Raw genomic sequence first — 15306 nt, forward strand, 5'->3', positions numbered from 1 at the left:
CTGGGGTCTGCAGGAGCAGGTAAGTGATGCGACATCAGCCAGTTTGTTTTGTGTGGAAATTAATTATGTTTAGGCATTGCAGGGCTCCTGCTCCACTGTAAGAAACTGTAAGAAATACAGTTTCTTTCATCAGTGCCAGTCACACTGTATCTGCTGGTACTGTTTGTGGGTTTATGGACCTTATGTGCCTCTTGGGTATCTTCTTTCCTCTCTCCAAGATCACCAGTGTGTAAAAGGGCTGTTAGATGGTACAGCAGGTGATGTAATAGGTATGGACTGTGGGGTGGGGTTCTAGATGACAGTGAATATGCTTCCTGTGGAGCTTCTCTAGGAAGAGGTCCTTGCCGGCTGGTCCCACCTTGGCACAGCCCTTGCACTTTAACCCCAGCAGGCACAATCTGGCAGATTGTGGATCAGACTGGAGGGACAGGACATGGAGGTGTGCTGCACAAGTGCAGACCTGCTGCAGGGAGGCTAACAGGTGAACCAGCTGATAGGAGTCTCCGTTGTGAGAAGGGTGGAGGGAAGGTCTGCTGCTTATGCCAGTCCCATCACATCCACAGACCAACCCAGTATAAAGCCAGGAGTTTGTTAGGTTCCATGGGCAACAATTGGCAGAGAAGCTCCTTGATAAACCTGTTGGAAACAGGATGCTGCAGAGCTGCTGTTAAAGGCTGCAGAGCTCCGTTGAAAACACGAGGCTAAAGGATTCCTCCAACATGGTGACAAGGAGTGCTGGTCTACACGAATCCTTGAGGAAATCTGTTTGTCACAACTATGAAACTGGATAGGATGCTTCAAATTTAATGCATGGCAAGTGCTCACACTAAAGAGGAGTTCTGAGCAGATTTGAAGGGGAGAAGCTTCTGCAGCTCAGGTTCCAAACTGCAGAGAGACACTTTGATGAAATTTGGGTAACAGCTACTACTATATTTATGGATAAATCTTCTCAAGTACAGCCTAAGGGAATGCAGTCTTTCAACAGGTTTCCAGTTGTATGATACTGTCATAAAAAATTACAGTGAAACTCTTCCTATGCAAAGATTTTCTGAACAGTTGGGCTATGCGTTTGGCACACAAAGGGAAAACTGTCCCTTTTTGGACTACTCTGTTGGAAAAGATTCAGGGTTAAACCCAAACCTGATATAATCAGGGACCACTGGTTCCTGGGACTGCTCTGCAGACACTGACTCTGCAGTAGTGGTTGTTAATGGTAACTAAAGCAAAATTTTGTGGTTGAGTAGAAGATTTGGAGTCAGCTCTGAAGGTCCTTTTTCTGGCTGTCCATGGTCTACGTGGGAGTATCAACAAATAGGGTGGTCCTTTTCTGTGTAGGCACTTGGTTTCAAGGTCAGACTTGCCTACCCTGACCAGGGCTAGGACTCAGACCAGGCTTAGAACCAGGTTAAGCCCAAGCCTCGCAGGTCTCCAGAAGGCCACAGTCTAAACGTAACTTGGGAGCTCAAGCTGAGTCTGGCAGGTTGGGCACAGCTGCTGCTCAGCAGCTGTTCTGATTTCAGCTTTTCCTAGGCCCAGTACAGACATTCTGAGCCAGAGCAGCAGCCAAGCTGGCAACCAAGGAACCAAGCCAGCTGTACATACCAGCAGGCAGAACGCGAGGTTTGCTGTGCCTAAACCTAGATTGAAATTGCTCTTGACCTTGAGAGGTAGATACATGTTTCTTTCTGCTTTGCTTTGTTTTGTTTACCCATAGTGTCAGCATGATACTTAATTCTCTTACAGATACTTTAAAACTTCAGTCTTACAGAACAGAGACTAGCACCTGGCTTTCTGACAAACCTCCTGCTTGACCTCCTAAGTCATTTAACGTAATTTGGTTCAATTTACTACGTGATGTGTGGTACAACCTCCTTTGTGCAAACACACACCAGGCAGGGAGGGTTCAAGGATCTTATGTGATCTTCCAGTCCCCTCCTCTCTGTGCTGGAACAAGACATCCCATAACTTGGGGATGTAACATTCTACATGTGGGTCACAATTACCCCCTGCAATGCTACAGGCTTGGGGATGAGTTGCTGGAAAGCTGCCCGGAGGAAAAGGACCCTGAGAGTGCTGGTCGACAGCAGCTGAATATGAGCCGGCATGTGCCCAGGTGGCCAAGAAGGCCAATGGCATCCTGACCTGCATCAGGGCAAGTGTGGCCAGCAGGACCGGGGCAGGGATTGTCCCCCTGTGCTGGGCAGTGGTGAGGCCGCACCTTGAATCCTGTGTTCAGTTTTGGGCCCCTCCCTGCAAGAAAGAAATTGAGGGGCTGGAGCATGTCCAGAGAAGGGAGCAGAGCTGGGGAAGTGTTTGGAACACAAGTCCTGTGAGGAGCGGCTGAGGGAGCTGGGGGTGTTCAGCCTGGAGAAGAGGAGGCTCAGGGGAGACCTGATCGCTCTTTATAACTGCCTGAAGGGAGGGTGCAGAGAGGGTTGGGGGTTGGTCTCTTCTCCCAAGTAACAAGATGAGAGGAAACAGCCTCAAGTTGTGCCAGAGGAGGTTTAGGTTGGATATTAGGACCAATTTCTTCCCAGAAAGGGCTGTCAGCATTGGAAGGGGCTGCCCAGGGAGGTGGTGGAGTCACCATCCCTGGGGGGATTTAAAATACATGTAGCCGTCATGCTCAGGGACATGGTTTAGTGGTGTTATTAGCGTTGGGTTAATGGTTGGACTTGATGATCTTAAAGGTGTTTTCCAACCTGAAAGATTCTATGTTTATGTAAAATAGGATCTATCAGGTTTTTGCTGCTTCTGATCATCAGACTTCTTTTCACAGGTTTTTGTGATGTGAAGGGATAGTCAGCTTTGAAAAGCTAAAGAAAGAGTTCAGGGATGTCCTCTCAGGCTGTGGAGGCTGGGGCTTTTTTGGTTATGCCACTGTTGTGTATTTGCACTGGGGAAGCAGGGCAGCATCGTTAGAAATCTCGGAAAGTGAGCGCTGCCATCCATCCAAGCTTGCCAAGTGCGCTCGAACCCTGTGCATCTCAAACTAAGGCATTTCTTCAGCACCACCTTGTGCTAAGGAGTGGCCATTGCCATTCTCTCCTCAAGTATTTGTGTGTGGGATTTCCATTACCTCTGAAGGTCTCTAGCGTGCTGTTGGGACAGCAGGATAATTTAGTATTGAGGCAAAAAACCGTGTGCTCCTTTAAAAAACAAAAGTCCATTTACAAACAGCATGACCTCTGATTCCTCATCCAGAAGGGAGACACTTTCTGCAGTTTCTAGCAAGGACCAGAAAGATAGTCGGGGGTTCTGGTTAATGGAGCTTTAACTTTGTGTGTGATCCTGATTTTGGAAAGATTGCTTTTCATCTGATATCTGGAAAATCCAGACTCTCTCTTTTGGAAAAACTTGGATTGGAAAATCGAGGTTTATTCATGCAGGCTGTGTTATTTTATTGCTAAAATTCCTTATATGTGGAAATAGCCCAAAGATCTCCTGCTGCTTAAATAATGCAATTACACAACGTCACTTGTTTTAGGGGTGGGTGGGTTTGGTTTTCCATTGCACTTCTGAAAATCATTCCGTATACTGTGTGGTAAACAAGTGGGAGCATTTATGGCAATGCATAGTTGGTATGCACAGGGATAGGAGACCACGCAAGAAATATTTTTGGCTTTCTTCCTCAGTATTCTTGGAGATGGGAGTTTCCGTAGCACATCTTGCAACTATTATATTGAGCTCTTTAGCGTGTTTGGGTTTTTAAAATAAGTATGTGTATGTATTTACTTACTACTGTGAGTGGAATGGAGAGTGTCCTCTGCATGTTAAGTCAGAAGAAAAGTCAGACGTAGTACAGAGGAGCACAGACCTCTGATGTGGCGTTTTGGGCCCATTGTGTTCCATCAAGGATGCATTTACCTGTTGGGTGCACATGTTGGGGTGCTGTGGCGATGAGGCTGCTTTGGAGATCGTTCTCGCTTGTGTGAGAGATTCCCCAGGCAGAGAGAGCAGCAGTCTGTCCTTCCCTTTGATGCAGCAGGCCAGGGGTGTCTGGTCGGTGGGTTACCCCCACACTAGCTGCCTCTGTCTTGGGGACTTGTGGAGCGGCAATGAATGGAAAGAGACACACGTTGCTGGGAGAGGATGGGGAGATCATCAGCCCTGTGAGTGTTTAGCACAGGACCCCAGAGCTATTGCTTTCTGCTTGAACTGAGATGGTCTGGCAGCTGTTGGTTTGACCAGTAATTTTTCACCTTCAGCCATCTGTACATAGCTGTGCAGGTAAAGCATTTCTCCTCCCCCCTTCTTTGCATTTCAAGTGCAATTCTCTGCTCTAGCGGAGGTTTGCCACACCGGAATTTGTAACCACTGGGCTAGGATATGATTGGAAGAGAAAACTCATCTGCACTCACGCCTCAGTGAATCTGCAAACCCAGGTCTGAGGTCAGTGGCCAGTGCGGTTGTCCCCCGTGTCTCCCTCCCCTGCACGCTGCTCTTTCCTCCGCCACTTTAGATATCACCTCCTGTCAAGTCAGCTGCAGAACAGTGTGTTCATTTGTCTCTAAGGTGGGAGGCTGTAACGAAGAGCAGAGTAACTCAAATTAAGAGGAGTGATTCACAGTACACTGCCTGTATTTCAAATCCAGTGTATCTGAAATTTGAGCGGGGAGAGGGGACTCCAGCACTCTCACTTAAGCTGACTAACCTTGCACAAAGGATGGTTGAAAGTGCTCAGGAGGTTGTAGGGAGGGAGGGGATGGCAACCATAGTGAACGCAGCAGGGTTCTGAATGAGCTGTACCCTTGCAGTTTGTGTAAAAGGTATAAATAGCAGGCAGAGCCCCAGACTGCCCAGCCTGAGTTTTATCCTGGCCAGTCCTGGAGGCACTCTGCTGCTGGCCAACAGGCTGGAGTCCTTCAGAGGAAATCTGGGGAAGGCATGCACGCATTGCAGGGATGTCTCCAGGCCATGCTCAGCAGTGATCCAAACAGCTGTACAATTTCAAAAGAGAAGCAGGATACCAGGAATAATTTTAACATTTGGAATGAATGTAAGCCGAAGGAATATGCCCAAGCAGTAAGAGAGAGTAGGTTAAGGAAGTGGCTGAAAGTGAACTGTTCCTGGACCTTTAATGGGAAACAGTGAAACACTGTGAAAATAGTGAAACAGCCATTGTGTGCAGGAAAGAAGTGATCCAAGTTATGTCCACATCAGAAATTATTCCCCATGACAAACATGGTGTTGCTGTACCACTACTGTGCATTCTTTGACTGGCCTGCATCCAGCAGTGTCATTTTAGACTACACAAATCACCATCATTACTTTTTTTTATATAGGTTGTGTGGTAATAAAAGTAACTCCCAAAAATAATTGAGCATCATTTAGTACTTTTCTTCTGAGTCATAAAAAAAAGAACCGTGTGAATATTTCCTCCCCTACAAGCCTAATGTGGATGTTAAATTTGAAACCTAATTAAATGCTAATTGTTGTGCTATCTACATAATGCTGGTCACCCTTGGCAAATTAGTGGAGAGAAGATAGAAATGAAGACCCTGAGAAAGGAATTTGGAAGTAATAAAGAAAAAGGATCAAGTGGAAGTAAAAGAAAAGAGGGGGAAAGGGACAGAAGCCACAGGGAGGAGACAGCTGTGCATTACACCAAACTCACACTAGATAGACTTGTGATCAGTAAAATTGGGATTTGTGAAGCAGTTGCACCACGTTGTGTTGTTGCATTGTACACACAACTCCAGACTTCGAGCAATGTGGAGTCCCAGTGATGTATCCCAAAGCTCAGAGTGGAATCAGGACTGCATTCTGGCTTCCCTGGAAGAGTGAGACACTTGGTTATACCCAATGGAAATGAGAGGTTGGATTGTCTGCTTTAGATGACTTGGTCTGGAAAGGCTGCCTTAATTCTGTTAACCTTGAGGAGAGTAGTTAACATCTAATATTCGTTAATGATAATATGTTGACACCATGTCTGGTTGCACCACCTTACCTTTCAGTGAATGTGGTGTATGGAGTTTGTATGCTGTACAGCCTGCTATATGGCAAAAGCAAAAGGGGATATTCCTGTGGTGTTTCTGCAGGGTGCTGAAGTTTTGGCCATTGTCTTTCTTATGGAGCAAACTCTCAACTTGTGAGCAGCTGGGACATCGCCTGCAGCACCTCCAGGTCATCAGTAGCAACAAGAAGGCTCAAAACCAGACTCAGCTAATGAGGTATGGAATACACAATGCCATGCACACCTTTGCTCTAGCCCTATCTCCTCTGGGGAACCCAAACCATGGATCCTGTGCCCGCAGAGCACTATGGTGTCCTCCCTGCACTATATCAAGTTGCATTCCTTGCTCTACTCCCTGCTAGTTTGCAGATCTTTGCACTCTGATTGTATTAATTATGCCTTTTTCCCTAGCCTGGGAAAGGCCACAGGGATATTGCCCACAGAAAGCTGGTGCTGCACCCATGTGTGTAGAGCTTTGCTACCACTCCTCCCACAAGCCCATTGCTTTTACATACGCTGCTTTTAACCAAAACCTGCAATCAGTATTCAGTGGCAATTTCCCTAAGAGCAGAATGGCTGAAGTGCTCCCCTCTTTCACCCACTCTTCTGGGCAATCTTGCTTGCAGTAACCACAGAGGAGAGACTCCAACAGCAGTAACAAAGTCAATGTTAACAGAAAAAGCAAACATGCAGCACAGTGAGTGGAACAGGGAGAGGCAGAGATCTGAGACAGATATTGAATGCCCTGTGGCCGTTGCACAGCGAACCTTGCTCTGTGTGCTTCTCTGATCCTGCAGTAATAGACTCCCAGGGAACACTTAAAATAGATTAGCAGATTTGAAGGCCAAAAGTAACTGCGATTGTTTAGTCTGGTTTCTGAAAAACGCACGTCATAGAATTTAATTCAGAAACTCTTAGCAGTGAGGGGGCAGTTCAGCAGCCCTTGTGGGTATGTTTGTGTACCCAGAAGTCCTATTTATTGCATTGACTAGTGGTTCAGCTAAAGTGTACCTCTTGGAAAGCTGTCTAACCTCAGCGTGGATACTCCAAGTGCTGCTGCCCTTAGTATTGGTATATCTGCCCTGAATACACATACGTATACACACACTTGTCTAACGTTCCTCTTTGTAGCTTCAATCCCACTCTTCGTTCCCCTTACTAAGAAAGGTTTTGTGGTGTGGCAGGCTCCGAGTGGCTCCCTGTTTGGCCACAGAAGTAGCAGCACACCAGTAAAAGTCCAAAGATGGCTACACTGTGCCTCTGCAGTAACTTGTCTTGGTGTTGCTGGGACATTAAAGATACTGTGTAAGTGAAGCCGACACTTGTCATTGAAACATTAAACACTGCCCTTCCTTTTTCTCTACCACTGTTTCTCTTTGTCCTGCGTGCAGGAAAGCCAACATCTTTGTCTCCCTGCTAATTGATGTGGCTCTGGGGATACTGCTGATGTCCTGGCTGTACAGAAAGAACCGAATTGGCCACCTTGCTGACACTCTCATCCCCGTGGCTGATGTAAGTCTGGCCAAAGCCATTTCATGTGCTGTGGGTACTGATGAGCTCTCAATGCCTGGGGTAGTTATAAGGAGGCAATGCCTTACACACAAAGATTTGGAGAGAGTCCTGTCTGAAACCTTGCAAATTAGGTCTCCTCAAGAACAGTGACATCTTCAAATCAAGCCTGCTGGGGCTGCTCAAAAGGAACACAGCTCTGCTTTGCGTGTGCAGTGAATAGTAATTAGGTGTTTACCAGAGGGCTGCTTCAGTTTCTAAAGTAACAATTATGGCGTGGACAGAGCTCTGCAGCTACAGGTTGAGGGGTTATTGAGCCAGAATACTTTTATTCTAGAGTCAACAGGAAGTATGCTCAAGTTGTTGCTATATGGGGCTTTTGGGAAGGGGGTGGGGAAAAGCTGTAACCTGGGTTGACTCTGATAAGCTGCTGAAAAGTCAAACTTGATAAGCTGTGCTTAGGAAGAGCAATTTTGTGAGGACATCCAAAGGCATTAGCTAGTCTGGGTACAAACACCTGAAATCCCATCTGAGAGCCCTTGTGTACAGATGGTAAACTAGGAAAACTTGCTGTGTCCTGTGCTTTTCTCAAACATAACTCCTCTTGCCCACTAAGATCCCTTGGCATCAGCATAAATACATGAAGAACAAGTATGACTCATACTACCCCGCTTTTCTGGTGGCTCATTTTAGGTGCAGTGCTCCAGTATATCTGTTCAGTGGCAGTAAGGAGCATATGTAATGTACTTCAGAGACTGGAGACCAGACCACTAATCTGAAGTTAGCTCTGTTGAAGAGCTTCTGTGACTTGGGAATACATGTGCAGCCGGTGTTGAGCACTGTCACGCGGCTGCACAGCCCAATCCTTTCTCTGGCCACTTTTATTTCTGGGAGAAAAGGTGGATCTTTACATTGGTTTCTTTCTAGCAGCTGGAGAATGTCCTCTCTTTGCTCTTTCTCTAGCTTCTTGATTGGGAGGAATTTTGTCCTGATTAGAGAATTCCAGCAGCAATTTATTTTTCCTACTTATTCTGGGTTTTTTTGGGGGCGGGAGGGGAAAAGCTGGCGATGATGGTGATCTGCTTGGTCCATGTCTCACCTTTTAATTTTTAGAAGCAATAGGATCATTCCTGTACATGCTGTGCTTTCGGAAAGTGTGTATGGGGTGTCCAGGGTAGCTGATGATCATGATTATTGCTGTTTTTGTTAACTTTCATAGCCAAATTTTTAAGGATTGCAGCAAGCACTATTCAGCAGCAGTAGTGGGGTAGAAAGAACCACAATTCTTGCGATACACTTGCTCTTGTATTTGAGCTATACACAAAAAATATTCTTTTTAAGTCTTATCCCTAAGTCTTTTCCCTTACAGATATTTCAGCTGGAGAAGTTTTAAATTCTCTAGAGCTCTCCCTATGGGATTACTCTAAGTGTCCAGCTCTCAGAAATCTGATTTCTTAACAAGTCTGCAAGGAAGTGGCTTTTGGCTGCATTCCTGTTTGCGCAGGTGGATCTAGGAGGGGTTCCATCTGCCCGTTGTCTTTGGCAGATGGACGCTCTCCGTGCCCAAGGTGTATCCAATCCCAGCACCTGTCCTGGATAGGCTTGCTTATGAGAGTTGCTCGTTCATTCCTCTTTCAGTAATTTGGTTCATCTGTCACTCAATTTACACAATACAGTGTCAGTTACTTTTGCCGTGTCTCCTACGTGTGCGGACTTGATGATCTTGCTGTCACCAAGAGGTTGTTTGCTTACTTTCCTGGAAGTGCTAACTCCTTGTGTGGGTGGCCTGGTGCTCAGTCAGTGCCTTTCTCTGCTCTTCCAAGCTTATCAGTTCAGGCCACTTGCGGCTCTTCTTACTTTCTTCTCTCAAACATATTAGATTGTGGACATAAAATCGTTTGGAGTCTTTTTACTGCCTTCGGTGGGCACTGATTTATATGCATTATGTGCAGGCCTTAAAAAATGCAGATCTGAGACATCCCAAAATATCCCAATGACTTCAGCATGTGGTGTGCAAGCCAGCACCACTTCTTTTCCAGTATGACAGCAAAATCTCCCCTTAGCCATTCAGCAGCAGGTTTCCTCTTTGCTGCTGAGTGTCCGTCTGGTATGCGTTATTCCCATCACTTGGGCTTTCTCAAGTGCTTGTGTGTTGCCAGGTTCAGGAATGCAAACTTCCCCATGTGCAGAATGGGTTACTTTTCCTTCCCTAATGCTCCTTGCTATTCTGCTTGTGATATGTGCCCCAGATCTGACGATGGCATTGACCTTAGATCTCTGTATCGTTAGTAAACAAAACTTTATATACATATAATAATAAGATTATTATATATTATCAGGTTATATACATAACCTTATTTTCACCTTGTTGATTTGATTTTAATATTGACAAAATCATAGCTGTGTGGGGACTGGATACATTGCTCTTTTTTTTTCTTAGCACACCTTCCTCTGGAAGGAAGCAGATGCAGGTAGATTATTTTGGCTCTTGACAACTGCCAGGGTGACAGGCTCAGCCTGCTGACGCAAGGATCGAGCCATGTCCCCTAGCCATCCTTCGTCATCCTCTGATATAACTGTTCTCAAATCAGCACTTAGTTTGCAGTTGTTGATGATGCACAACTCATCACTGACTGCAGCTCCCACTTTCACAGCTTGATGAGCTGTGCTATGCTGACTGTAATAACAAGTTGCTTTTGTCGGTAAATGAGGCAGATGTGATTCAGAGACACCTAGGGAGTAACTGCCGAGTCCGTGTAGGCAATACGAAGGACTGACTTTTGGAGCAGGCTTTCAAATCCAGGAATGGAAAATGTGAATAATCTTCGCTCTGTAGGTGCCCTTACAACTCCTACCCTCCTCCTTCCTCTTGATCCCGCCAGACTTTCCAATGGTTGTCCTTGTTTTTGTCTTCACAAGACAGCCTTCTTTCAAAAATACCTGATTCAAAGTGCTACATTTGTCTGTTTTAAAAAGAACTGCTTATAAACCATCACTTTTTTTTAAATTCATTTTCTCCTTCAGCTCTTTCATCCTTGCTGATATCTCTTTTTCTTAAACTGTAATCTCTTTGAAACAGCTAAATATTTATCATGATTGTGCCTCTGCCCCCAAAAATGCTGCTGGGGCTTAGAGATAATGGGATGTAAGCTCCTATTCAGTCCTATTCTGCCATCCATAAACAAAACAAGCAGAGAGGACATTTCTGGGAAATATATGATGTTAATTTATAAAATAGTATAACTTGGAGCCCCAAATGCCTGCAACAGACACAGGGCAGATGTGTCTGGTAGGGAGTGCTTTCGTTCTGCTTGCTCTGTCTTGCACTAGATGCTCCACTCAGGAATTCTGCACGGTGCTTCCTGATGCCCACGTGCAGTGTGTGTCCTTCTCCATCGATGTCACATCACCATTAGACCCTCCACATATGGAGCCTAGAAACAAGAGCATGACAGTAAAGGAAACATTTCCCTAGTGATCTCCTCTAAACCATGTTAACGTTAGTCTCCAGTTTGGTAGCGTCCCTACACCGCTTTCTGAAACACTTCCAACGCGCTGTGTCTTATTTCTTAGTACTGGCCACATTCAGCATTCAGACTGCAACAGGAGAATTGGACTCCCAATCACCTTTTCTGATTCTGCTTGCTATTGATCAGTCCTAAAATAGCTGGCTGGAGAACAACCTGCAAGGTTATGCCTTAGGACTGTGTTTTGAAAGGCCTTGCCCAGCCGAACAACAGCAAGCTAGGGCACCTTCCCAGAGCTATGTGCCCCCGTCAGAATTTAGTAGCACCTCTGGGACTGGCAGCCTCCAGAAGTATTCGGTGCTGAAAAACAGCCTTGCTGAAGGACTGCTTTCAAGCATTTAAATATTTCATTAAAATCTCCAAATGCTTTTTCTAAGTTACCAATCCAGCACCTTAAATATTAAACCCAGTCTATTTATAAAGCAGCTAACACTTCTCAGCCACGGAGGTAAGATCCATGGGTTCAAATCCATTCTGATTGCAGTGAGACAGAGGGAAAAGGAATTAAATAGAAAGGCAATCCTTCTGGATAAATTGAAGATGGAGCCCTTAATTTTGCCACTACACTAAAATTAAACGTTTGCAAACTCATTTTGCAAGGATCCTGTTGGTTAATAAATAAAATTGATTCATTCCTTGGAAATCATTTCCCCTTAGGGAAATTATCTGTGTGAATGATGAGGAAAGTAGGCTACAGTGCATCAGCTGTAGGTGGCACGTCTTCATTCTTCTACATGTGCACAATTTGCAGCCCAATTCACTTGCGTGGGCTTGACTGTAAGTGGGATTTTCAGAGGTCGAAGGCTTTTAGTCACTGTTCATGCGGGAGAGTGGTCACTTCTCCCAGGTGTGTTCCCCGCTGGTTGCTGGAGGTTACCACTCTCGGCTACCTCCGCTCCCAGCCTGGTAAACAGACTGCACCACTGGTTTCAGCTTAGGGCAGGGAGGTCAGGTGCAAACTACCGAGGAGCAGAGCCACCCCATCTTCTGCCCTGTCCATGGCAAAGGGGACCTCCGGCAGGGTATTGGGCTGGAGAGGGATCAGTAAATAACAGCAGCCTGGGATTAAATCACCAGAAACTGTGAGTCAAAGCCCTCGGTGATTTGAGAACAAGCCTTGTTAAGCTTTTTTCTCCGTGATGCAGAGGACTGCTTTTTACTGGGGTGCCATGGGTATCTCTTCATGAAGCCTGCAGAGAGACACGATAGGAGTAGACAAGATCAGTGCTATACAGCATGGTTAATCTTGCCTAGTACACCACAGTATCAAGAGAGTTTGTTTATGTATGAAATACATTTATATAATCGTGTTTTCTACACTGCTGTAAACACATATAGGTTATTTGTTTGTAAAAACTCACTTTTTTTGCCAAAGAGTGCACTGCCATCTTCCCTCTTTTAACATCCTGACAGCCTTCCCCGTAGTTAGATTACTTGCTCAGTTCTGACGTTTCAGTTGGCTGTCCCAAGAAGTTGATTTGTGCACTGGCATTTGCCATCTATTTCAAGAACCCTCATGACACCAGGAAATCTTCCCGTGAAAAGTCTGCCAGAGGTGGCCAGAAACAAACACTAGGTTCGTGTTCCCAGCGTTGAGACCGCATAAGCATTTCAGCTTCCTCTCTGTTACGTTTGGGCTCAGTAAAGAGTCATTTGCCAATGAAGGTGCATTTCTGATTTAACTAGCTGTAAAGTAGTCATTTGGATGGGTGTTTTTTCCACTTGTTTGAAGGATGTGGTAAGAATGATGAGAGGGCAGCATGCACAGTACACTGGGCCTGTTCACTGTGGTAGCAGTCTCTTATCTCGGGTGCTTTGCTTCCATCTCTTTGTAGCACGTAGCTGAAGAGCTCCAAGACCTGCTGCAGTGGCTAATGGGAGCACCAGCTGGACTGAAAATGAACCGAGCTTTGGATCAGGTTTTGGGCCGCTTCTTCCTTTACCACATCCATCTTTGGATTAGTAAGTGCAACTGTTTAACTTTTCAGCCTTCCTTTTCATCTCTTCCCTCCTGAGTGTTTAATGTTTGCCTAGAGGTGAATAATGAATCAAACTGCACTACTGCAAGTACAGACTTGTCTGTGAGTCTTCCTGCTGTGGGAACTCAAGCCAGAGCTGGATTCCCACACAAGGAGATCATGCATATTAAAGTGCTTGTGTCAGTGCTTTGTAAGAAGTGTAAGTCACAACAGAGCTGCCTTGCTTGGTGCCGTTCGTGGCGAGTGTGCAAGGGGTGGCTTTAGGTCTTAACATAGGCTTTCGTAGTCTGCCCTGTGCAAGGCAGCTGATGATAGGATAGGGGTAAGAAGCATGCTCTTGGGGTGCAAATGCAAACCATGTCTCGTCACTGACTTCAGCTTAATGCAATTTTGTTATTTCAAGTCCCTCCTTGAATAACACACCCTTGTTATCCTTGATAAGTGTCGTGATAAAGGAGTACAGGCATGATGGATGTGAACTCCGCTGTTACTACACTGATTTACTCTCCTCACCAATCAAGTATGGTCTCGTTTCTGTGACTCTGCGCCACTTCAGCGATGGAAGAGACCGTGTGCTCCACATCATTTTACAAAATGTCATATGGGATGGGTTTTGTGGGAATACGAAGAAAACGGGAGTGGTTGCAGTAAAGGTTGATGTGTGCAGTTAAAAATGTATATTAGAAACCTGGACACAGATCTAGAAAAGCAAATCACATGTGGAGCAAGGTGACTGCTCTGGAGAAGCTGAGCATGTCCTCCCCTTCCTCACAGAGCTGCCACACCTGGACAGAAACCTAGAGAGGTTTTTTGGCCCTCCTAAGCAGAAGATGACATCTAAAGGAGTTTTCCAGTTTTACTTCCCATGTTCTCATCGTTATGATTTCTGGAGCAATGTTCCAGGGCAGGGAGAACCAGGGTTTTGAGAGCATCTATAGGAAGATGTGTCGGTCAAATACTGACACTTTGCAATGTTTGCTAGGCTACATTCACCTGATGTCCCCATTCATTGAGATGATCCTCTGGTATGTCGGTCTGTCGGCTTGTCTGGGCCTGACTGTGGCTCTCTGCATCCTCTCTGACATCATTGCGCTTCTGACCTTCCACATCTACTGCTTCTATGTCTACGGAGCCAGGTGAGTTGATCTCTTGCTTGCATCTTGGGTATGTTTGGAGGGAAGGGCTGCTGAACACTCAGGGCATATCTTTCGTTTGTGGGGCATTCAGTCCTAGTGTTGTTTTCTTGAATTCACAGCTAGCCAGCAGTTAATTTATTGCATTCTTTCATGCATGTAGTAATGATGGCCATGGTAGTACAAGCAACATATCTTTCAGTTCTCCTGCATTTCAATATTTATTGTTGTGGTAGTGACCTGGAAAAGTAAAGCTACAGGGCAGCCATAAGACAAGAAAGTGGTTCACCCCATCCCTTCGAATCAGCCTTGTAGTACTGATGTCAGTTGCACCCTACCAAGTAGTTTTCAGGGGAACTGGAGGAGAGGAGGAGGAAAGGTGAATCCTTGTACTTCCAGAGAAGATCCAAATTCCCTGTCTCTGCACTGCTTCAGACGTTCTTGTCTGGTGCACGGATGGCAGGTTTGGGGTTACAGCCTGGCTGTGACGCCATCCTGGTGTCATTGTCCAGACCTACTGAGGGGACCCCATGGTCAGGGAGCCAGGCAGAGGCTCTGAGGGAGTGTGCGGGAGGGCAGTGGGGCACGTCAGGGTTACTGTGCAAATGTTGCCCCCCAACATGCTCTGTTCCTGCCCTCCGTTAACACGTACTGCAGCAAGGCATCAGGCAGGCTGCTGGAGAATAGCTGCTCCTGCTGGGGACATGAGAGACAAGGTAATAAACTTAGAGCTTATAGGTTACTAAATGGTTATGATTCCTCCCCAGGCTGTGAGCAGAGGCCTCTACATTGCAAAGAACAGAAGAAATAGTAGAACTTCAGTTATGGGTCATTTAGGGAATGGTTAGAAATGTTGAGATATGATTTATGAGTCAGCTCTGTTGTGAGCATAGGGCTTGCACCAGAAATCAGTGATGGGAGTCTCTTTCCAACACCTCTAATTACTGGAATTTCTGGTTTGGCCTGTGAGGAGTGTCTTTGCTCCTCCTAATTATGCAGAGAGTGGAAATAGGAAAAGCATTCTCTCAGCTGATTGCTTTTCCCCTGTGAGCTGCAGGGAGCCAGTTTACCCACCTTGTCCATCTGTTAGAAGTACAGAGGTATGTGTTATCTTGCCACTGGCACCACACTGCCACAGCTCTGCCAGGTGCCCCCCGTGGAGAGTCAGGAAGGGATAGCAGCCACCGACATCAACACAGCCA

At 45.9% G+C, this 15306-nt stretch overlaps 1 protein-coding gene across 1 annotated transcript in view; it reads left to right on the top strand.

Annotated features, from left to right (window-relative positions):
• PIGQ (phosphatidylinositol glycan anchor biosynthesis, class Q) overlaps nucleotides 1-15306 on the top strand; it is a 29626-nt gene that overhangs the window by 677 nt on the left and 13643 nt on the right. The window contains 5 exon segments of the mRNA XM_010155669.1: nucleotides 1-19; nucleotides 6042-6173; nucleotides 7348-7468; nucleotides 12828-12954; nucleotides 13954-14107. The exon segment at nucleotides 1-19 is cut by the window's left edge and continues 31 nt beyond it. Coding sequence (XP_010153971.1) covers nucleotides 1-19; nucleotides 6042-6173; nucleotides 7348-7468; nucleotides 12828-12954; nucleotides 13954-14107 — 553 coding nt within the window.

The sequence above is a fragment of the Eurypyga helias genome, unplaced genomic scaffold (assembly GCF_000690775.1).
Source record: "Eurypyga helias isolate BGI_N326 unplaced genomic scaffold, ASM69077v1 scaffold7847, whole genome shotgun sequence".
Taxonomy (NCBI): domain Eukaryota; kingdom Metazoa; phylum Chordata; class Aves; order Eurypygiformes; family Eurypygidae; genus Eurypyga; species Eurypyga helias.